The 25,175-nt window shown below is 41.6% G+C and overlaps 1 protein-coding gene across 9 annotated transcripts in view; it reads right to left on the bottom strand.

Moving 5' to 3' along the window:
• AMBRA1 (autophagy and beclin 1 regulator 1) overlaps window positions 1–25,175 on the bottom strand; it is a 161,185-nt gene that overhangs the window by 72,517 nt on the left and 63,493 nt on the right. For 6 of the 9 annotated variants that reach the window (XM_084896077.1, XM_084896073.1, XM_084896074.1 and 3 more), the window contains 3 exons: window positions 22,261–22,440; window positions 10,009–10,089; window positions 9,479–9,579 (listed from right to left, as the gene is read on the bottom strand). In XM_084896077.1, the coding sequence (XP_084752203.1) occupies window positions 9,479–9,579; window positions 10,009–10,089; window positions 22,261–22,440 (362 nt within the window). The remainder of the gene's footprint in view (window positions 1–9,478; window positions 9,580–10,008; window positions 10,090–22,260; window positions 22,441–25,175) is intronic. The other 3 variants (XM_084896075.1, XM_084896080.1, XM_084896081.1) reach the window with 1 other exon arrangement.

Below are 25,175 nucleotides of genomic sequence, written 5' to 3'. Positions count from 1 at the left end.
TATGCCTCCTACAGAAGACCAAGCCTGAAACCAGGGCATGTGCCGTGACTGGGAATTGAATCTGACCTCCTGGTTCATGGGTTAATGCTCAACCACTGAGCCATATCAGGCAGGCTGTTAACATTTCTTTTTCAGGAAGACAATGGAGAATATGTGGGAGACTGGTTAAGAAGTTCAAAGAAAGATTATAGGTTAACTTCTCCTAGCAGAGATGACAAGAATCTGTTTATCTAGCATGAAAGCTTAATGGACTTCTATTTTCTGTTGCAGAAACAGTGCAGGATGCTGAGCTCTCACAGCCAGCCTTGTGTTTATACTTCTACCTTACCATTTAGCACAAGCACAATGCCCACTGTCCTATAGCTGTTTATAAGCATGATAGGTTTGCTCAGTAGATGGAAAGCTTATGAAGAACAGAGATCATGTCTTTTTCACCTGGATACTATACCTAACAATAAACCATGTAAACAACAGAAGCTCAGTAATGCTTATTGAACCAAAAAGGCTAGTATGACAACTAAATACTCTGTAGGTAATTAAAAAATCATTTATTTTCCCCATCCTATATAATAAAAACCTAATATGCTAAGTGTCTGGTCATCTGGTTGTCCATTCAACCAATCAAAGCGTACTATGCTAATGATATGCTGAGGCTGCTCAACCACTGGCTATGATAAGCTGCTGCCCTGACCACCAGGGGGCAGACAGCCAACAGGTTGACCAGTAGCTATATGCGCACTGACCACCAGGAAGCAGACACTCTGACTGGTAGGTTAGCTTGCTGCTGGGGTCTGGCCAATTGGGACTTAGTGAGATGGGACACATGCCCTGGAACCCTCCCGCAGCCCCCCCCCCCGGCTGGCCAACCTCCTGTGTCTCTCTTTGACCCCGATCGTGCATTGGTGAGGTCCTTCTTCCTGACCTGAGCCCTCTTGCAATCCAGGGGATGTCGGAGAGCCAGTTTTTGCTGATCCCGCTCAACGCAGCAGCTGCCCCCTGGTGGTCAGTATGCTCCCACAGGGGGAGCACGGCTCAGTCAGAAGCCTGGCTCATGGCTGGGAAGCATAGTAGTGGTGGCGGGAGCCTCTCCCACCTCCACGGCAACACTAAGGATGTCCAACTGCCGGTTTAGGCCCGCTCTCCATGGAGCTGGCAGTCAGACATCCCCTGAGGGCTCCAAGACTGCAAGAAGGGGCAGGCCAGGCTGAGACACACACACACACACACACACACACACACACAGTGCACAAATTTTGTGCTAAGGACCTCTAGTTACTAATAACTCCAGATCAAGAGGAGTTATACACCAGCTCACCAGCACAAACACATCTTGGATTACTAGTATGTGCAACCCTTAATGTGTTACCAAGTCATCTCTTCCCATTCCTCTGCCTCTGCTCCTGGCTTAATGAGTTAATTTAGACCACTGTTTCTCATATTTTAAAGTGCACCAGGATCACTTAAAAGACTCCTTAAAACACAAATTCCTGAGCCCCACAACTAAAGTTCCTGACTCAGTGGGTCTGGGTAGAGGCCAAAATTTGCATTTGTAACATGTTCCCAAGTGATGCTAATGCTATTGGTCTAGGAACTACATGCTGAGAATCCCATGTTGCCATAGTTACATAGTTGTTCTGTTGAGTGGATGCTTATTTCATCAGCATGGGTTCTGGTGAAATACTGAAAAGGGTTTTTCAAATGCAAACTTTGTGACTCCTCTTCTCTTCCCACCTAGATGCCACTTAGGCAACAGTGAACACATAGGCTTGTCAAACTATCAACACAGGGACTTTCAGATTAACATCTGTAGATGTCACAGCACAAGCCCCCAGTTTTTTTCAACTCGCTGAACATAGAAAGGGGAGATAGCTCTGCTTGGGACCTAGGAAGTACAGCAATGGGGAAAAGGCAGAACAGTGAGATATCATCAATAAGGAGACTGACATAGTTCTCACACTGCTCCCCCCCCCCCCACCAATTTATAATAACAACATCAACTGAACACTTGTATGCCAAAAAATACTAAGTGTTTCACATGAATTAATTCATTTAATCTTCAAAACAATCCTATAAGCTAGAAACTATTTTTATGACCATTTTACAGATGAAAACAAAACAAAACAAAAACACAAAGTCTCCCAAAAGGTAAAATAAATTAACCAAGATTACATTGCTAAGAAGTGGCAGAGTCCTAGCTGGTTTGGCTCAGTGGACAGAGTGTTGGCCTGCAGACTGAAGGGTCCCAGGTTCGATTCCAGTCAAGGGCACAACCTGGGGGGTTGCAGGCTTAATCCCCAGTAGGGGGCATGCAGGAGGCAGACAACGATTCTCTCTCATTGATATTTCTATCTCTCTCTCCCTCTACCTACCTCTCTGAAATCAATAAAAAAAATATATTTTTTTAAAAAAGTAGCAGAATGATTATTTGAACCTGGACAGTGTGGCTCCAGAGCCCAAACTCTGCAATATTGCAAATGACAGCTGTCCTCCTCAAGCTCCACTTCCAACCCCTCATGCTCACAGACCCACTTGAAAGATGAATGGGGACACATTCAGAGTTTCTTCAAACTGTTCCAAAAGACATAAATCCCTGGTCCAAGTCCAGGTTTGAGTTGTGCCCCCTTAGCTATTCTATCAGGATTGGCAGTTAAAGTCTCAGGAGAATTATTAAAGTTTTAGTGGCAGGGCCAAAACAAAACATAGAAAGCAGCCACTTCCTGGCTAGACTGTAAACTCCCCAAGGGCAGAACCATTTAATTCTTTTATAAGACCCAAGTGCCCTGGGAAATGCTAAGCCTTTAGAAAGTGCTACATACATTTCAAAGTGACAGCACAAAAAGGGTACAGGTGTAAAGCTCCCATGGGGAAAGATCAAGAGGAAATTTCCAGGAGGGAGAAGGGAGGATGGACAAAGGCACATAAAAACTTAGTCACATAATACAAAGGAACAGAAATGTTCATTGGCCTAATAGTCTCCTCTGGGAAAGCCAAAGTAGCACATGCAATTCAGCTTAGAAACTGGGCCCCACAGTTTCTCAATAAGCATACCACTCACTAGCAGTGTATAGCATATGGCATATGGAGATATAGTGAAGAGTTTAGGTGGAGAGGACATTGATGCTCCAGCGATTGGTAGACACCAAATAAGTAAAAGGCCTTGAGTGGTATAAGGCTCTCTGGGAGGAGTGCTGCATTTACTTCTGTTTCCCAGGCAACCAAGCCAGCCCCCTTATCTCCTTCACTCTCATCACTGGGGCAGAATGAAAGGTAATTGGGTTAATTATTAAAGCAGCACTAGCTAGTACTACCACCACCAATAATTGTCCATTTATCTGGGATTTATAAATAGCCATCTTACTTGATGTTGGAATGTGCCTCTCACTTTACTTGCCTGGCTACTGGATAAGAGAGAGGACAGAAAATGCAGATAAAGGGTCCAACACCACAATTATTATTCATTTCTGTTCATACTCATTTAAGTATAACATGCCCTTAAACTGTGTCCACTACACAACTATTCATCTTTCCCAGATTTGCCAATTCAAGTGAAGATCTGATATACAGTAATTAAGTAACTTGTTATATTAGAGACCTATGATATTAAGTTGAAAAACTAGGCTAATTCCTAGAAGTTGTCAAGCCCAAGGCCCCAATGCCCACCTACTTGGCCAAAACAGACTAGATAGGGCTCCTGGAAGTATTTCCCTAAAGTACCAAGGAAGTAGGGACATCTAAGAGAGGATTTGCGTTTCTAAAAGAAATAAGAGAGGCAAAAGACAGGAAAAAAATAAAGTTAACAAGGAAAAGTAAATTCTTTCATAAGAGGTAGTTCTGTCTTATCCTCAAAGGCAACAAACATAAGGGTGCCTGGACAATGAAAATACATAAGAAATCAACAACAAAAGGAAATTTCAGAAATTCAGAAGTATGTGAAAACTGAAGAACATAATCCTATACACTCCTAAAATATACACTGTAGAGTTACATTAGCTTTAAATGTATGTATGCCTCTTTAAGTACAGGTTCAGAATTTGTGTTGTCTATTGGATCAAAAAAGAAATCTAAGAGAAATTAGAATGGCTGGGCACAAAGCCATTGCTAGCCCAGGACACTCGACCAGGCCCCAATGACCTGTGGCTAGGAGCAAAAAAAAAAACCTGACACTTCCCATTGGTTTTAATCAAAATACTAAATTAAGTACATCAGGCCAACCATCTGCTGGGAACAGATGCTCATTAGGATGAAAGTCAAAAAGATGAGGCAGGCCAGATAACTAATACCCTACATTTCCCAGGTCCCAAGCCTTCAGAAGATATTTGTTCTTCCAGAAATTACCAGGAACATGTCAAATGCCAGGGCTTCTCATTTCAGTTTTATGAGCCTCAAACATGCAGAAAAATATTATAAGCTTAACATTTTGGCAGATACTCCACTTGAACTCAGGTAAAACATGGCACAGAAGACAGAATAGAGTTATTTTAAGTCAGGCACACCAACCTGGTTTAAAATTCCAGGACTACTACCTCTTAATGTGTTTTACTGTGCAAGTGACATAACTTCTCTGAACCTCAGTTTTCTTCCCTGTAGAATGGAAATGCACCATCTACTTCATAGGGCTGTTATAATGATTAAAGGAGATAATGAATAGGAAAGCACTTAGAACAGTACCTGGCTCATAGTAGGCACTCATTAATCTTACCTCCTTCTTTATTATCAGTTGCTGTTATGACAGAGCTAAAGCTGTCTGCTAAAATGTCAGCTGAGGGAGCTCTTAAGATTTTAGTGTGTTTCCCAAAAAAATATACCTGGTAGAGATGCAGTAGCTTTAAATGTATTTATACCTCTTTAAGTACAGGTTCAGAATTTACATTCTGAAGAAGGGGCATAAGGTGGTTTGATGGGTACTGGAGGCCCCCAGGAACTACAGAATTGTGGGGAATGGATCAAGATAGGTAGAAGAGCCGAAACCGGTTTGGCTCAATGGATAGAGCATCAGCCTGTGGACTGAAAGGTCCCGGGTTTGATTCCAGTCAAGGGCATGTACCTTGGTTGCGGGCACATCCCCAGTAGGGGGTGTGCAAGAGGCGGTTGATCGATGATTCTCTCTCATCGATGTTTCTAACTCTCTAACCCTCTCTCTTCCTCTCTGTAAAAAATCAATAAAAAATATATTAAAAAAAAAAAAGATAGGTAGAAGAGATGAACATTCACAGACTATCAAAACACTTCTCTGAAGTAGGCTCTTATAGGAGGAAGTGGGAAGAATGGATCTTAATTTTTTACAAATCCACTTTTGTTGATGATTTTGAATGGCTTTGGCTAGGGTCCACTGGAGACTTATTTGCCACCATAGTACTGGTCATGCCTTCTAAAATTACAGGTATTTATATGCTTTTGTCCTTCAGGTCTATCAAATTTCATTTGTTACCCTTGCAAAAAGCCACTCACCACACAAACTTTTGCTTTATGTTTGGAGCTAAGAAGCAAACAGCAAGACTGAGGCATAGCCAACAGCCTAGACTTTGAGTTACAGGAGGGCAGGGGTCATATTCACTCTGGTAGCCTAGAATAGTACCTGGCACATTGGTGCAAAACAAATATCTGCTGAATGTAATTGTTATGAGACCATCACAACCTCATTCCAATCATACAAGAGGAAATACCTTACCAGAAAAATTGAGAGTGCTTACTGCTAAAAGGCCAATTTGTCTTTCGCTTCAAAAGCCATTATTATATCAGTGATATTACAAGATCACAAGTTTAATAAAACATAAAACATCTGTGTCTAGGAGGGCACAAAGGCTCGAGGAAAGGACTGTTACATAATAAGATTTTCCTCAGCAAGCACCACTGTATTCATGGAAAGTTATGTCTAAAAGCCACTTAAAATCCAGGCATACTTCATTTTATTTTGCTTAGTTCACTTTATTATGTTTCACAGATGTTGCCCCCTTTTTAGAAAGAAGTAAATTGAAGGCACAACCCTCTACCAACAAAGAGATTAAAACTCACTTTATTACGGTGATCTGAAATCAAAACCACAATATTTACAAGGTATGTATACCTATAGAGGAACTAAAATGAGTAAGAAAAATCCTGAAGATCAGCAAGTTCCCTGAGGGTGTTTTCTCTGTTCCAGAGTAAGATCCTGGAAAAAGAATGCTATTTTGAAGCTTTGTCCTTGAAAGTAACTATGGGGAGGCAGATTAGGAAGCTCTGGAATCTCACTGCCTGGTTCAGTTCTGGCTCCCCTACCAGCTGCATTACTTTGGGCAAATTGACCTTCTAGGCTTTAGTATCCTTTACTGTTAGATAACAGATAAGATTGATTACTATGAGAGAGATGAAATTCCTGGGAAAAAAGCACTTAAACCACTCCCTACAGTTTCATATATAGCAAGCACTCAATGTTAGGCTTTCTTTGGTTGCTGTTGTTGTTATTATTGGACTTTTCTCAATAGAAATACAAGGTAAGACAATTGTCAATAGAAACTGGAGAGACATCCAAATATCCTATATAATAAATGGCTAATATGCCAGCCTCTGAGACAGCACTAAGGATGTCTGACTCAGGCCCACTCCCCATACCCCTGAGAGCTCCTGGACTGTGAGAGGGCACAGGCTGGGCTGAGGGACCCCACTTCCCAGTGTACGATTTCGTGTACTGAGCCTTTAGTCCTATACAATAAAAGGGTAATATGCAAAATGATGCTAATGGTGGAACAACCAGTCACTATAATGTGCACTGACCACCAGGGGGCAGACGCTCAATGTAGGAGCTGCCCACTGGAGGTCAGTGCACTTCCACAGGAGGAGTGCCAGTCAGCCAGAATCTGGGCTGATGGCTGTGAGCATAGTGGCAGTGGAGGGAGCCTCTCCCACTCCCAAGGGCTCCTGAGGTGCCAGAGGGATGTCTGACTGCCAGCTTAGGCCTGATCACTTGGGGAACGGGTCTAAGCCGGCAGGTGGACATCCCCCAAGGGGTTCTGGACTACGAGAGGGCACAGACCGGGCTGAGGAACTCCCCCACCCCCACTTAGTGAATGAATTTTGTGCACTGGGCATCTAGGCTATAAATAATGAAGGCTTTTAAGGAAAGAGCAATGGGCACTATGTAACATGTATCTTGAGAAGATGGGAGAAGCTAGTCTAATTATGAATGGAAACCTTATGCTAATTTAACTCAAGAATGACATTCTTTAAAAAAACCTAGACTTCCCTCCCCCTTTCTAACTTTGTTAGAGAACTTTTCTTAGTAGAAACAACTGGCTGCTGGAACACAACCCCAATATTCAAATGTATCCATAAGTGGAATTGGGTCACTTAGAGTCAGACCTCTGGGCATAAAGTAGGGAACAGAAAATGAAGGTACAGTTATTAAATCAAAAGAGAAAAAAAAAATAACATACAGCTGTTCCAAAAAAACTAAATGCCAAGAAACAGAGATTTCTCCAGCAGTAGAGGAGCAGGAGGTGCTGTGTGGGGTGGTGGAGGCAGAAGTCTGGAACAAAGAAGGGTGGAGAAGAGCTCCACAGTACTGTCTGGCAGCAAGTGATTACATGCCAGCGAAGAGCTTCTACATGTCCCCACCCAAAGTGACAAGCAAGGAGAATCAGAGCCATGGGATCTGTTTACCAACTCGGGCCAGAAACTTCCTCAGATGAGGTTGTCAGGAGACCGTGGTGTAGTATGCTCCCAGCCAAGCCTGGGCCTAAGAAGTCCTGATCTCCAACAGAGAAAGCACGAATGTTTCTGGGAATTCTAGGCCTTGACATTGGGTCAAGGATACTGTTCAGGGGAGGCCAGATCTCATGCCTTCCAGCTGTCGTAGCAGATTCATTAGAAATCCCATTCTCACCCTAGCTGGTCTGGCTCAGTGGATAAGAGAGTCAGCCTGCAAAATGAAGAGTCCCAGGGTCTGGTCAAGGGCATGTACTTCAGTTGTAGGCTCCTTCCCAGCCTGGGTCCTGGTCAGAGATCGTGCAGGAGGCAACCAATTGATGTGTTTCTCTTACATCGATATTTCTCTCTGTCTTTCCCTCTCTCTAAAAATCAGTGGAGCCCAACCAGCATGGCTCAGTGGTTTAGTACTGACCTATGAACTAGGAGGTCATGGTTCGATTCCCAATCAGGACACATGCCTGGGTGGCGGGCTCAATCCCCAGTGTGCGGGGTGCAGGAGGCAGCCAATCAATGATTCTCTCATCAATGATTCCCTTTCTCCCTCTTCCTTGCTCTTTGAAATTAAAATAAAAGAAGTCATATTTTCCCACCTGACAGTGCCACTGGCTCACATACAGAGCCCTACCTTTATCCAATAGGTGGCTCAGATTTTCTAAAACATAAGCATTGCTTATGAAAGATACACTTTAAAAAATAAAGATATATTTAAATGTCCTGATTTTAAAAAATATTAATTGATTTTAGCGAGAGGAAGGGATAGTGAAAAATGGGATGACACTCAACCAACTGAACCACACTGGTCAGGGCATGACTTGATTTTTATACTTTTTATGCCTTCGCATACATAAATTTACAAGTCGGCAATAGAAGTGGTAGGAAGGGAGGAAAAGAGTGTGAAGAAGACGCCGAGGCCGGTTTGGCTCAATGGATAGAGCGTCGGCTTGGGGACTGAAGGGTCCCGGGTTCGATTCCGGTCAAGGGCATGTACCTTGGTTGCGGGCATATCCCCAGTAGGGGGTGTGCAAGAGGCAGCTGATCGATGACTCTCTCTCATCGATGTTTCTGACTCTCTATCTCTCTCCCTTCCTCTCTGTACAAAATCAATAAAATATATATATTTAAAAAAAAAAAAAAGAGTGTGAAGAAGAAATAACCTTTATCGGGGGGGGGATTTCTGGATTATTTCCTTCTTCAGACTGCCCAGAAGCAGCAGCACACACTGTCTCAGAGCTCAGTTGCGTCGTGAATCTTAGTCCATGTCACTAAGCTCTCCAGCTACATAAAAATGCCTCAATTGGGCTTATCCAGCCCATTTCTGTTCTGTGGAGATTTCTGAGCCAGCTCTAAGCGCCTCTCCTCCTTTCTTAGAAGATTCCACAGTGCCTGGAAACACCATGTGCTGCCAGTAGCAAAGGGTAGGAGAGGTATGCATTAAGTCCCTAATTAAATCACAGGATCTGGCTCAGGGGTATCTCACCAAATGGAACTTCAACAAGACACTCTATCATTCAATAGCCAGAATGTAATTGCTAGATTAAGGGGGGAAAATGGTTTCAATGGGAGTGAGGGGTGGGAAGGGGCGAGATTTGAAAATGTTTGAAGGAAGTAGGAATATGCAAGAGAAACAGCTTTCTTTAATCTTGCAGTTTCTTGCTTTGAAGTAAGGAACTGAGTTCAGCTCAGTTTTTGTCCAGGTGGCAAGATGCCGTCAAATCAATATAAGTAAAGGAGGGGAAAGCTTTACCCGGCTCCCTGCCTCTTCAAATTTTCATAATCCAAAGAAACATTTCCTTACCTGCCAGGACCCTGTTAACAGAAGAGTGAGTAGCCAAGCCAGGCTGTCCACGTTCATGAAAAATTCCAGCATAAGGCAAGTACTCAGGCAGCAAGAAACGCCTACAAGAAGGAATCACATGTGAAAAGCCTACTAAAGACCACCATAAAACAAGGGAGATATATTATGAATCAATGCTAACGAATCCACTAGACCTAGGAATCCACAGAAGCCCAGAGTGGAGTGAAAATTCCTAAGATTTGTACATTCACGGAATTGTACCTCCTCCTTGATATTTCTTCTAAAGTTCCCCAGGGCTTTTATTCTTGAATAGGATACTCTCAATACCACTATTCTCTCTCTTTTTTACTGTGGCAAATCATCTCTTGTCAAGTCTTTAGGTAGCAGGGCTGGAAAATAGGCTCACTAGAAAATAATTCCAGATATGGACAGTCCAAAGACCAAAAAGTAGGTTTAAAAACTAAATCCCAGGCGTTCATAAAGGCTCCTTCATAAATGTCTCTCATAAAAGCTAACTGTCTAGTTCTTACCTTGGTACAAAGCGTCCCAGTGAAGGTGCAGACATCCGGGCGTTGCGTGGAGCTCGGTGCCTGGATCTGTCACCATTGTCCCTGGAGGAAACAAAAAAACTGCACGTAAGAGAGTCACTAAAGCAGAATCAGCCACCAGCCCAAAAAAAATGAGCATCCCTCCAACTAAATTCCTACACCTAGGGGAAGACCCCAGAGAAATCAGTGATTTGTTTGCTTACTAATTTGGGTGGCACATTCATATACTCTATTTCTGGATTACCTCAACTAAATGATCCAGGAGCATTTATTTCAGTAACCAAGACTGTAGGGAGCGGCTATAAGGTCAAGCCCCAGACTGACCTGTGGCAGAGCCACATACAAGTCCCAGCTTAGAGGACAGAGCTCTCCTAGTACAATTAAGCTTGACCTTACAGCCCTCCCTTGTTCCTAGGTAGCTAATGGGCTATGGGAGGTGCAGGAAGTGCTGCCAAAACAAGGCATGAGTAGTGAAATAGATTTGAAACTCTTTCAACATGTTGACCACTCCCCTTGTTTTGCTTTGTGTGACCTGACTATAAAATAAAGCTTTGGCTTACAATCTGTGTCACTGTTTCCTCATCCAGGCACAGTGATCCTACATAGCCCCAACTATATTCTCTTATCTGTTTTCTTTAATCATTCACTGTCCCTCCTCAGGTTCACCCCTGGCTGTGCTGGATGCAGTTCAGAGGGGGTTTTTCTTTAATTAATAAGGTCTCTGCTGCTTCTGAAACTGAAGCCAGGCTTAGATCTTCTAAAGGATCTGGAATGGATATTTTTTTAAGTTGAAAGATAGAGAGAAATTTTGGCTTTTGGGGATCTTAAACGAAGAAAACTTCCCTCACTGATTTCATCCAAAAACTAGTTATCTTTCAATGAATCTGTTTAGGTCCTTGGTGTGGAAAAATCACTAATAAGTGAAAGACACTAAGTAGTCTTTTCTTTTAGAGACGGGAAAATGGACAATGACAATGAATTATTTGACAATACAAATAGGTCAGTGGAGTAAAAAAGAAAAAAGTCTAGGTGTTTTCTTTACAGTCTGTAATAACCACCATTTATAAAATAGCTACTAAATTCTAATACAAATGCTATTAATATGTTATCCCATTTAATACTTTTAGCTATTCCATGAGATATTATTAGCTCTATTTTACAAATAAAGAAACTAAGGACCTGCCAAAACCGGTTTGGCTCAGTGGATAGAGCGTTGGCCTGCAGACTGAAAGGTCCCAGGTTCGATTCCGGTCAAGGGCATGTACCTTGGTTGTGGGCACATCTCCAGTAGGGGGTGTGCAAGAGGCAGCTGATCAATGATTCTCTCTCATCGATGTTTCTAACTCTCTATCCCTCTCTCTTCCTCTCTGTAAAAAAATCAATAAAATATAGAGGTAAGTGCCAAAGTCACACAACTAGTAAGTGGCTGAGGCAGGATTTAAGGAAGATCTAACTCTAAAGTCCCTGCTCATTGCACTACACTTCACTGCTTCTTACAAGAAAAGAGAAGGCAGAGACTTCACCTGGCTTAGTTTCCAAAGCATCAAAGGAACAAGCCAAAGGGCACAGGCTGGCCAGAGCAGTTAATTAGCTGCTTAACCAAACTCCACAAAATAAATGAACCTCTGAGATACTGATTTGGGATATTTCCTAATTCTACCTTTAGATTATCTTCAACTTAATAAGATAAATCTTCAAAGTGGCCCTGGAACCAAAATTAAGACAACACTTTGGTTTATGAACCACTGGGAGCTTTATAAGCCAGCAACAAAAACCTAAAGAAGGTTTTCATATCTTGGTGAAACAGGATGTTGAACGTTTAAAGACAAATCAATATTGGAAGCTGTACCATTAAAAGTCAATACTTGGTTTTTATTTTCCCAAAAGAAAAAGCATACTATTGTTTTCCCTAACATACATTCCTTGATTTAAAAATTCTAAAGATCAAAGAAGAGGCAGAAGAGATATATATATATATATATATATATATATATATATATATATATATGAAAATTAATACACACATATATACATGATAGCTCAATTTTGAAATGAAATGTACTTTAATAAACACTGCCTTTATAATTTTTCAAAAATGTGTGTATAGTGTTAGCTCCTAATGGCTTCTGCCTGTCTGAACGCCCCCTTGCCCCCTAACCGCTCCCCTGCTGGCCTGATTGATACCTAACTCCTCCCTTGCAGGTCTGATCCCTCCCAACTCCCCTCCCCTGCCCACCTGGTCATACCCAACTGCCCTCCCCTGAAGGCCTAGTCGCCCCCAACTGCCCTCTCCTGCCAGCCTGATTACCCACAACTGCCTTCCCCTGTCGGCCTGATCGCCCACAACTGCCCTCCCCTGCCAGCCATCTTGTGATGACATAGGATGGCCATCTTGTGACATCTCGTGACACTACCTAGGCTTTTATTATATAGGATATGGATATATATATGAATGAGATCAGCAGCTCAGATACAAGCAACATTTGAATCTGATGGTTACATTAGGCATCACTACACTGGGTAGCTCAGTTTCTTAGAGCATTACCTTGATATGCCAAGGTTGCAGGTTCGATCCCCAGTCAGGGCACACACAAGATAAACCAATAAATGCATAAATAAGTGAATAAATGGAACAACAAACCAATCTCTCTCTCTCTCTCTCTCTCTCTCTCTCTCTCTCTCTCTCAAATCAATAAATAAAATAATTTTAAAAGTTATAATATACTAAGAGAGTGGAGATGTATTTGCTGGTCCTCAGCTTAACATCTTAACTAATGATGGAGAAGGAGGAACTAAGTAGCATCTCAATAAAATATAAGAATGACTTCACCCCTGACCATTTTGGCTCAGTGGATAAAGCATCAGCCTGTGGACTGAAGGGTCCCAAGTTCAATTCCAGTCAAGGGCATGTACCTTGGTTGTGGGCACATCCCCAGTAGGGGGTATGCAGGAGGCAGCTAATCCATGTCTCTCTCTCATCGATGTTTCTAACTCTCTATCCCTCTCCTTTCCTCTCTGTAAAAAAATCAATAATATATATTTTTTAAAAGAATGATTTCAAATTGACAGTGCTCAGAACCCTAGCAAAGGAGAAATGGCAGAATAGGACCCAGATTAGGAAAAGGTGAAACGTGGTAAACATACAAATGTGATGATGCCGCCCATGGGCAACAAACAAAGACATCCAGGAGAAAACAGCCCATAACAAAAACAGCTCAAGCATTTACTGACCAGAAAAATCTTAAAAACAGAAATAGGTAAGGTGTCAAAGGTTTTATAGTCTAAAAAGAAGGGAGGATTCAGAAATAATAGTTATTATTGGATGAGGAAACTAATTTTAACGCATAGGATATTTGTGGAGGGTGGAAGAGGGGTGGCTTAGAAGGAGGGGACAGGAAGATTGGTAAAAGTTCCAGGAAAAAAGCAAAGGAATTAAAAGCATTTAAAATAACGTTGTTTTTAGAAAACTATAGACTCTGCCACCACTCACTTCAGTGCTAATACAAGATCAACATGAAGCATGGCTCTACGAGATGAAGGAGGAAAAACCTGTCAGATAGAGACAGTATGAGTGAATTGGAAGATGTTTTATAGATGAACAGTGGAAAAAAGGAAGATACAGAGAGGGTTTATCTTAGAAACAGAGGAGAGTGCTAAATACTGGGGCCTAACATAGTTCATGCCCTTTTCAAGGAGAGCTTAAATAAAAGAAACAACAATGGTAAAGACCAAGAGCACTGGCCCATCCACTGAAGGGTCCCAGGTTTGATTCCAGTCAAAGGCATGTACCTGGATTGTGAGTTCCCACCCCCAGTTTAGGTATGTACAGGAGGCAAGCAGTCAATATGTTTCTCACATGGATGTTTTTTGTTTTGTTTTTTCTCTCTCTCCCCCATCCCACCCTCCCTTCCACTCTCTTTGAAAAAGCAATGGAAAAAAATATCCTCTGGTGAGGATTAACAAAAACAAACAAAATAAAGGTGAAGACCAGCATGTGCAGATGTGCTGGTGCTTTTCCTCCAACACAAGAAGACTTTCCCACCAAAACACTTGGCAGGGAGACACCAGAGAAATCCTGCTCAATTTCATCAGCCAGAAACTAGAAACTGCCTTTAAGCTAGCAGGATAGATGCTGACAGAGTTATTAATGGCTTTCCCAGTTGTTGAACTCTATGCGTCTTTGATTAACTCTCTGAGAGGTATTTGAGGAAGAGAGGGAGAAAATGTAAGATTTCCTAGTAAAGGATTTTATAAGAGAAAAAACACCCTTCAAACAATCAAGCATCTAAGACAAGTACCAAACAAGCGAAAAATATGTCTTTGGAACAAGGAAGAAACACAGCAGCAACTCCTGCTAAATGCCTGGGATTAATTGCCTGAGAAAGGCTATAATTTAAAAATACACCTACAGACCGCTATCTGAATCCTGACGAGACAATCAGGTTGTTGTTACTTCTCAGTGACAAATGACTCTGACTCGGGCCTTTATAAATGAAGTTCTTGCAGCAAATAGTTCAAAAGGCCATTGTCCGCTTGACAATACACATGACTTTGCTGAAAATTAGACAATTAAAAAAATACTTGTCAGTCCATGTGGTTCAGTGGCTAAGTATCAACCTAGGAACCAGCAGGTCATAGTTCGATCCCAGTTAGGTTTCAGGATCAATCCCCAATAGGAGGCTTGCAGAAGGCAGCCAATCAATGATTCTCTCTCATCATTGATTTTTCTATCTCTCTCTTCCTCTCTGAAATCAATAAAAACATTTAAAACAAAGAAAGAAAAAGTGTTCAGTAATAGTGTACGTTTAAAAATATATATATATATATATACACACACACACACACACTTGTTTCTCTAGGCCCTTTTGTTTCTCCTCAATCTTCAGACAAAAGAAGGCCTGTTTGGAATTCCAGTCCCTTGATGGCACAGTGATCTTGGACAAGACCTTTCCTAACCTGGGTGCTATGAGGAACTGAGGCCCCAGTCTCTAGTGCCAGACTGTACATACACACAAATGCTTAGATTTCGATAACATTCACAGAGAACACCTAAGAACATAGGTCTCTTGAAACGACATAGCCTTAATTTTTCTCCAAGGAATAGTGACATAACAGATAATTACTATTAACAAATTCCTCTCCTTGCTTATTCTACCTTTAATTTCACTGCATATATTATGAAAATCATATTCCTTTTGTGCATTTTATGTAAAAAAATAAATATATCTCTAAGTGGTTATGTTCTCCTTTCCCCCTTCTCCTGTCTTGAGTGATTGGAGGTTCTAGCAGGGGAGTGAAGCTATTCATATACCCTTGACCGAAGACCAGTCCTCTCCACTGGGGGGAAGGTCCTCCTCTTCGGCCCAAGCGCACAGCTTCGGGAGGGACGCACATGGATTGGTGAGGCAGGAGGGGACACTCACCTAGCCAGCCCAATCAGCTGAATCAACCCTGGGTTGAGTGTTTAATTCTTTCCTTCTGTATTTTCCCATTCTAAACCGAGGCACAATCCAAACACAGTCCACTTTCTTTCTCTTTTGCGTTCTTCATAATAAATATTCATATATATTTTACTTGCACAGAAAGAGTACTAATTCTCAAACTGCCAAGCACTATTATGTTTCTAAGCAATAGGCTCCAAATCCTCAGTAAAGGGCTAGACTGTAGGTAGGCATATATTTTATAAATATTCAGGGCGCTACAGGTACCAGATATCCTATTTCTAATCCTCATGAAGTCTCCTTAACTTTTCTGAGATTTTTCATTATTCTAAGTCTGCTATGTGCAAGGGAAATTCACCTAAGATAGTTAACTCCAACAAAGATCCAAGAACTTTAGTGCTAAAAGAAACTTCAGAGATAATCTAATCTCAGTGTACAGATCAGACACTGAGGCCCTGATTGGGCAAGGGACTTGCCCATAAAGAAACAGCAAATAGAACTCAGGATTGTCCCTTAGTCAATAGTTACCAGTCTTCATGTGTTCTCGCCTGTACTTTGCCCACAGCTTTCAAATTCGTTTTCCGGCATCCACATACTTGTCACTTTAGGTCACCCTTACCAGTGCTGTCACAGTTAGCCTAATATACATATTGACTAATGATGTCCCAGACAAATATAAAGTAAAAACTTCTTAGCCAGGCACTCCAGGCCCTCAATAGTTCAGCCTTTTCTGACCTTTTCCCCTCATATTATAAATACTCAATAGCTCTATTTAGGGTCCTCAAATAAACCCTGTAAATCTCCAATCTCTGGGCATTTTGTTTAAGCAACCCCCTTTCTAGACTCTAAGATCTGGGACTACTTTAACTCTGCAGGCTAGTCTGTCAAACATCTTGGACTTTACAGTCTAGCCATACTAAGCAACAAAAGAATTCCTGCAATATTCCATGCTGTTTCATGTTTCCATGACTGTGTTTATTTACCTTTCTCCTAAGCATAATTAGAGAAAGGTCCTATTTCAAGACTTAAATCTTTCTCTTTTGTAAGCCCACCCAGTAAAAACAATCAGCCACCACAAAAATCAAATAAATAAAATTATTTAAGCCCTGGCCAGTTTGGCTCAGTGGATAGAGCATCGGCCTGCAAACTCAAGGGTCCCAGGTTCGATTCCGGTCAAGGGCATGTACCTTGGTTGTGGGCATATCCCCAGTGGGGAGTGTGCAGGAGGCAGCTGATTGATGTTTCTCTCTCATCGATGTTTCTGACTCTCTCCCCCTCTCCCTTCCTCTCTGTAGAAAATTTATTTAAAACTCTCTGGTAAAAAGGAAGGGAACAGTTTCTTATCTCATCACATTTTAAGAACTATTTCTTAAATTTCTGTACAATACTAACACTCAACAAATGTAGTTAGTTGCCTGATTCCCAATCATTGCTTTAGCAGGTTCTAGAAACGTTACAGTGTTTCCTTCGAATTTCCCTTGCACTTCTAACATTCAAGAGTCTATGTTTGTAAGTCAAAGGAAGAAACAAAGGCAACTCTGTTTCAAAATAAAGTAGACAACATCTCCCTCTGAAGATTTACCCTTCCCTTTCTTGGCTACAAGTTATGTATTTGCTATTAGTAGTCACTGACTCCCCCAAGGGTCCTAGAAATTCTGGGCACAGAAGGGAAAGCAAGAGCAAGTACTACCAAAGACATATGGCTGGCTTTGCTCTACTGGAATTCCCAGCCACAGGAGCTTGAAGTATGAGTCTCACAAAGCTGTCAGATTTCGATGACAGATGACAGGAGTCGTATGACCTGATTTCTGACATATTTTCTTTGTCATGGCTCAACTAAATTTCTGTTATGCCAAAGGGACAGATGGAGAATATAACTTTCAAAACTAAAGACAAGGAACTTCCCCTATGCCACACCCAATCGGAAGGCAGAGCTGAGTAACAGCCTTCAGAACAGCCCTCAACTACATCATATACCAAGAAGACCTTTTAATGACTTTGCCAGAAGGTGTCTAGCAAGGGGACCATTAAAGGAGAAATCCTGGCTGCAGGATGCTCCCCTGTACATGTGTATGTTTTACTGCAGCACGTCAAACTGAGAAACAGGAACTCATTTCGGGCCCAGAAATGACTATCATTCTCAAGTGAAACATTTTTGCACATCAGATCACAATACGAATTTCTGGGTTAAAGGGAGCCAGTTAATTAGAAGAATTAAGAAAATAAATGTAATAGACCTAGAGATTTCATCATGAGGCTGAAAGACTAGAATTCTCACTGAGATGTTTTTCCAGAGTACAGCCTACTGTCACAACTTGAATGTAGCACTTGTTCTTTTCTGTGCTAGTAATAATTTTTAAGAAGTTGAGAATGTCAACTGTAAATAAAAAAATTAAAATAAAAAATATTGAATGCAATTACTTAGTGGCTAGTATATGTAGTGGAAATATTTGTGATTGATCTAATTGGAAGTTTCTATAGTTCTGACTGTCATGAGTTCAGTTATCACTCCTTTGCCTTAGAAGGCGAAGCAATAACAAAGTCAGAAAAGGAAGGACAGGAGCTGGGATCATAAGTACATTTAGAGTAATAGATAAGATGTGGAAGGGGCAAGGATAGCTGAAGCAATGGTCATCCAGTCATATACTGTACACTACCTCTTTTATGGGCTTTCGCAACTACTGGGACATAGCACTTAACCTGGGCTTCACAAAAACCTCCCTCCTCTTTCCAAAGGGATAGTAAAAGTGAAAACTGGAATTTACCTTATGCATTTTTGCCATCTACATTCTAGCAGGCAGACACACCTTTACTCTGCTTGTAAACATCTTTATGCAAAGACGGATGCTGAGGGTTTCAGGCCAGACCTGCTGACAGCGGATTTCTGGGTGTCCTGTTTGTGCATTTTGACAAAGGGAACCTGCTCTTCTCAATCCTTCCCCAGACAGAGATGAATGGCAGGAGAAGATACCTGCCTGGGAAGATGGTCATTAATCCAGGCCACAAAGGAATAGAAAACTTAACCTGATGCTGACCAACCTTTAAAGTATCATTCCTAGAGATAAATCTAGACAGTCTTGTTCCACGGCAAACTCATGGAACAAGGGCCCAATTATGGCTGTACATAACTTTTATTTATTTATTTTTTAATATTTTTATTGATTTCAGAGAGGAAAGAAGAGGGGGAGAGAGACAGAAACATCAATGATGAAAGAGAATCATCATTGATTGCCTCCTTTAATTCCCTTCCCTGGGGATCGAGCCCACAACCCACGTGTGCCCCCGACTGGATTGAACTCAGGAACCCCCAATCCGCAGGCCAATACTCTATCCACTGGGCCAAACCAGCTAGGAATGGCTGTACATCACTTTTAAAGGGCTTTAAATCTGCAGGACACCCATTAATGAAAGAAACTCATTACAGACTGATTCATTTGCCTTTCAGCATAACCATTATTGCTTGTCTCATTTTTGATTCTTACAAGTATATTTCCAGTAGGACATGTCTTACTCATCTAGGGGAAATGGTGAACAACATAGACTGATGAACAAGAACAGACCCAGAGATAAGGAGCAATGAGTCAGACTGTTGGACCTCAGAGGGAAGGTGGGGATAAAAGGGAGATATCAACCAAAGGACTTGTGTAAATACATATGACCCTAATCAGTGGTCAAGGACAATAGAGGGATGGGGCATGAGTGGGGAGGGTTGGGGGATTGAAATGGGGAGATGAAGACAAATATGTATACCTTAATCAATTAAAGAAATTTTTAAAAATCCATAGGACAGTAATAGTCAAGATTCTAAATATACCTTTCCTATTCTCTCATTTAGGCATGTATGATTTTGGTGAAATATTATCATTTAGAACACCACAAAGAAATGAATATCTCACCCCAACCAGTTTGACTCAGTGAATAGAGCATTGGCCTGCAGACGGAAAGGTCCCAGGTTCAATTCTGGTCAAGGGCACATGCCTGGGTTGAGGCTCAATCCCCAGTAGGAGGCATGCAGGAGCAGCTGATTAATGATTCTCTCTCATCAATGATGTTTCTATCTCTCCCTCTCCCTTCCTCTTGAAAACCAATAAACGACAAAAAAGATAAATATCTCATTGTGTTATTATAAGGATTAAACAAAAACTGAAACATATATACTATATTAATATATTTGTATATACTACAAATGTTTTATATGTTATAATTTAGTATACATATGAAAAGTATAACTGATACCTTTCATTCAAAATGATGGATCTGAATAATGGCTCCCCTTCATTTTTGGGGGGCTCTGTACACCGGGATGGGACAAGCTAGAGAATGACAAAACGATCTAAGCCTTAGCAAATGGAAGCAAACTGAAGAGGTCAAAGTGGGGTGGCAAAGGCAAAAGTAGGATATGCTGTGAAGGTGAGGAGATTCAATGAACAGTTTATTTTCATGGTAACCTAAGTGTGTTAGCAGGACGTCAAGCCATGTCTAACTTACCCAGAAAAAAATATAAATTATGGTCATACACACCTCTAATTTCCCTTCTAGTTATTAAAACTAAAGGAAAGGACGGGGGCTGAAAAATTAAAATGCGCTAGCATATTCCCTAATTTCTCCCTTACTCCCTCCTCAGAGTACTTTGATATTAGAACCACAAGCAGCCCTCAGTTTACAGTGGGGGTGGGTGGGGAGGAAGAGGACAAGGATGGATGCAGATAGAATGAACAGATGTAAATGAACATTGACCAACCAGCAACACCCTTCACCTGAACACTAGACTACTAATATTGAGGCGACAAATTCATAACTGCTATTAAAAACAAGATTACAGTCTGTATCAGCCCAAAAAGAAAGGCAAACACCAAAGGGAGGGACTTTTAGCAGGGCATTAGAGAAATCAGCCCACTGTTACTAACCAGGGAACACCATAAGACCCCCTAGGAAACCACAGTTTAAGTCAATCAGTGCAAGGAAGGTGAAGAGGCGATGTAAATTCAGGTCGTGCTGAAGCCGAGGGGAGGTGAGAGCACAGGTGGGCTGTGGGGAGCACAAGGAGGAGGCAGTCTGACATAGGAAATCGAGGGGGAAGGAAGAGGAGAGGGAGGAGGTGGTAGCAGAAGAAAGAGAAGGTAAGATGAGAACAGAACATTTTAAACTAACCCAGAACTCCATTGTGAAGGACAAGTCACGAGGCAAGACTCAACTCAAAGGCATGAGCCCCACGCCCCACCACTGCAGAGGATAACACAGCCTTCTAAGCGTGCATGGAGAGGGGCCTAGGCAATCTGCACTGACTCCCAGAGCCATCCAGGATCGCTGAGTCTCCTGAGCAGCACCAAGTCCCAGCAGCCTCGGTGGGTACATTGTAATTGCTTCCCTGAATAGACCCCAATGTTGGAAAAATAATCCCATTTACAGGGAACATATTTCACTACAGGTGTCTGCCTGGCTAAGGAGTGGAGACACTTTCCCTTCACTGTTGCTATGTGTGCCCACCATCACCTAGACTGGATGGAAGAATGACATGTGCTCAGAGTCAGAGGGTAGCTGGGCTCTTCTCTCAGTCGATGACAGAGGCCACCGCGCCTGCCCCACTTGCCACACCACAGTGTTCACAGCATACCTGCCTTTCTTCCACATTTACATCTTCCTCAGACAAATGAATCTCCCAGTTAGTCTTCCTTCTGCTTCCAAGTACACAATTGCTAGTGTGCGTTTAAGGATCGCATCAGGAAGGTGAACTAGTACAAAGGGTGTTCCCACCTTTTCAGTTCTTTCTGGCAGAGAGATTGCTCAAACACACCTTAAAGCTCGGTTGCAAGATGTCACCTGGAGATTAATCATTCAGCTCAGGAAACAGAAGGTTGAGGGGAGGCAAGAACTCTTAAGATCCCAGACCTGACCAGGCTATTTCAGGATGGAGAAGAAAAAAGAAAAATGACCAACAGGCTATCCTATTCCAATACTGCCAATAAAGAGGAGGAATAAAATATTTAACCATTCTTCTCTCTCTCTTGTTTTACATGTTTGAGAATACAAAAAAAAAAAATAGGAATCAAAACAAAAGTCAATGTCCAATCCGATATAAGCCAGAAAAGCTGTTTCAGAATGGAAACAATGAATGGCTTAGAAAGGCCATGAGCACCAGGTCAGTGAAGGCAAAACCCAGAAGTCAGATTGGGGAGCTTGAATTCTGGAGCCCGGGGCTAACTCTGCTCCTTTAGCTCACTCAGTCACCTAACTACCAACTAAAAGAAGAGGAAGGAGTCACTTCGAAACCCACCACATTAACCTGACAGGCAACTTTCAAAGGATCCTTACTGGGGATGGAGGGAGAATGAGAAAGTATAGGTAAAGGAGTAAAACCTCAAAGTACAAGTGTGATCAAGGGTTCTAAGAAAACACAACTTTATTTTCTTTTTAATCTCTCAATATCTACTCTGCTTCAGAGGGAAAAAACACCAAGCCTCCTGCCTCCCAGTTGTGAAGACAGTCTACGAGATGCATTCCACAGGCACTGCTCACACAAAAGGGAAGTAAGCACAGCCGCCATCTTCTTCCCGTGTGGCCCGGGGTCCAATGGACGGCCTGTTCCCACAGGTCCTGGTGAATCAGCAACAACTGCCAGAGATGGGCGTGCCCAGGGCATTTTAACCCTCCATCCCTCACCCCATCCAATTACTCATAAATAATAACTTAAAGGTTTGAAGCAAGAATGTCAACTGCTGCTGCTCAGTGACCAACTTGGAAGCACTTCTAGCTTGGGAGCAGAGGGAAGAAAGCAAGCTGAGTATGTACTTACTCAAAGTCCTCAAATTCCAAGTCGGTTCCCTCTACTGATGGACCCTGGTTGTCTGAAGAAGAGGAGGAGGTGGAAGAGCGAAGCCGGTTCTGTTGGTAGCGCATGGAGCGCTGGCGAATACTGTCTCTCCGTGAGAGATACTGGATCATCCTCTGAGCGTAGTATGCAGCAGGAGATAATCTGAGAGAGACAGAGATGGACAAACACAAACTAGCACTAATGTGGGGGAAACTGTGAAAAACAGTAAATCCAGTTCTCCCCTGGCATCTCCCTGCTGAGACAATCCGGAGACATGAAAAATAAAGACATTTATCTCACCAGGAGATTTGTACTGCACAATATGCTTATCAGATATTACCACCAATGTTTCTGTTCTGAGATAAGGCAAAGAGACTGTCTAATCAGTCCTTAACTGATCAACAGCTGTCCCCTCCCAAGAGAATAACACTTGGACTTTTTTTAGTCTCTTAAGGGACCCCTTTAAGACTCACAGCATTCCCTCAATCATCCTTATGTAGAATACAAGAAATAAAGGGATCACAGCAATCATCAATAAGCCATCTCTTCTTTCCGTTTTAGATGAGGAAGCAGGCCAGGAGACAGGAAACCTGAGATCACTAAAGAAGGCATGCACAGGCATTTTCACCAGGAGCCCCTTTTTTCTCCAACAGACAGACATACTCCAGATTTGTTCTAGCTCCTTAAAATGATCTGAGCCTCTTCTCTCTCCTTTAACAATTTATTCAGAGATATTTGTAACAGAAGATATAGACTGAGAGTAAAATATACTTGGAAAAACAGAAAAACCTAAAAGGATAAAAACAAAATTTTCTGCCTTGCAAAAGAGCATCAGAAGCTATATGGGAACTGAGCAGTACAGAAGGCAACAGTCTTTGTTTTTCTTCTCCCTTACTAGATAGACTATTCTCAGTAAAGAGTCTAGACCTACATTCTTCCAGCAGCTTAGTGTCTTCATATTCCTTGAAAACATCAAGTATCCCATACAACGTGCCACATTCCCTTTTTTCTCAAGTTTTCACTCCATCTTTCACAACATCATTACATAATTTGAGACTATTAACTGAGAGTGTGAGAGATGAACTGTAGAAGAATGTTTTATATGATAGTATTAAATGGATTACCAAGAAATTTCCAGACTTAAAACCTGCCTGAGGTATACACTGACTCAACAATTCCAATGGAAATTTTAGCCTACAGAAACACACAAGGATACAAAGATACAGAGAGATTAGAATTAATGAAAACCTGGGAAACACCCCAAATGCCCATTAACAGATTAAACAAACTATATCCATACAAAGAAACACTATATAGCTATTAAAAAGAACAAATTATCCCTATATGCATACATGAAACCTTCTAAAATATAATTTTAAATGGAGGGAAAATTGAAGAATGGTATGTATATACTAATATGTATGTAAGCGATATAGTTCTGTATTTAAAACAAAAAATTAAAAGGGAACACAGCAATCCTAATGAGGATTACCGAGGACCTGAATTTATATAATGTTTAAATATAAAAGGAAAACAGCATGTCTCTCTATTTTTTTTTTTTTTTTAATGGAAACCTGGAAACACTGATTGAGAATGGAAATAAAGGAGTTATATCCAAATGGTAGGAAAAGTATTTACACACATCTTGCTGCCTGACCTTTCATTACCCTGGCAAAGACTCTGGGCAAATCTTCAATAAATCTACTGACTCAGGGCAAAGGAGATCCTGGAGTCAACTGCTATAGGACCTGAGGCTGCTTTTTAAATAACAGAAGTGGTGGTCCTGGGCCAACCATCAAATGGATTCCCAAGCAGGCCAGCTGACAATCTTGGAACTCAAATGTATATGTTATGAAAGAAGATACTGCATTTAGCACCTGAGTCCAAATTACCTTTATATAGCTATCTTTATACAGCGGGTGGGCATGGGATGAACAGATGCTTTGGCCAAGATCATGACAGCACAAGAATCATTTTTTAAAGATATTAACTTGTAGAACTTCATTATTTGTATGGGCCTGTTCCTATGCAGTTTGCAAAAATTAATCAAGAATCCTCTATTTTCAACAAATAAAAGTCAACACTATTGAGTTGTTCCTATATCTACCAAATATTTTTTTAAAAAACAACTACCTTCCAGCATAAATCAACCATTATTGCCTAAATTCTTAAGTCAATCAGACTAGAAAAGTAAGTAAAAAAGTTAAGAGGAGAATAAAGATTTTTTTTTTTTTTGGAATTGATTCTGAAAAGTGACCACAAGAACACTCATTCCTGAGTTTATAACCAACCCTAACTAATGGGAAAATTTTGCAAATATTATTGGCGATAGTGGCAAAAATAATGTTGAAGCTGACAATAAGACTGTTATTTCATATGCTAGGGCACAATCTCAGCACTAGGTAACCCCAACTATTTATTTCACTACTAAAAGCTGGATGCACAATATTCATGCACTTGGGGGGTGGGAGGTGTGTCTCAGTCCAACCTGTGCTCTCTCACAGTCCAGGAGCCCTCAGGGGATGTCCGACTGCTGCAGAGGAAGGAGAGGCTCCAGCCACTGCTGCCAAGCCACTGCTGCACTCACCAGCCTTGAGCCCGGCTTCTGGCTTCTGGCTTCGCAATGTTTCCCTTGTGGGAGCCCACTGAACACCAGGAGGCAGCTCCTGTAGTAAGCATCTGTCCCCTGGTGGTGTGCATCATAGCAACCGGTTGTTTGGTCAATTAGCCTTTTATTATAGAGGACAGGACAAAAATTCCCTGAGCTACAGAACTAGGCATCAACGATTTTTAAAAAAGGATTCTTGGCACAATTATTAACTACAAATACATTACTATCCTTGTCTTTTTGGGTATCTAGAGGGCAGCTAAGGATCTGAATGCTGAATGCTCTGGCC

The sequence above is a fragment of the Pipistrellus hanaki genome (assembly GCF_964339955.1).
Source record: "Pipistrellus hanaki genome assembly, chromosome: 9".
NCBI lineage: Eukaryota > Metazoa > Chordata > Mammalia > Chiroptera > Vespertilionidae > Pipistrellus > Pipistrellus hanaki.
Note: the sequence above shows the minus strand (reverse complement) of the source record. Positions and strands in the feature narration are given on the sequence as shown.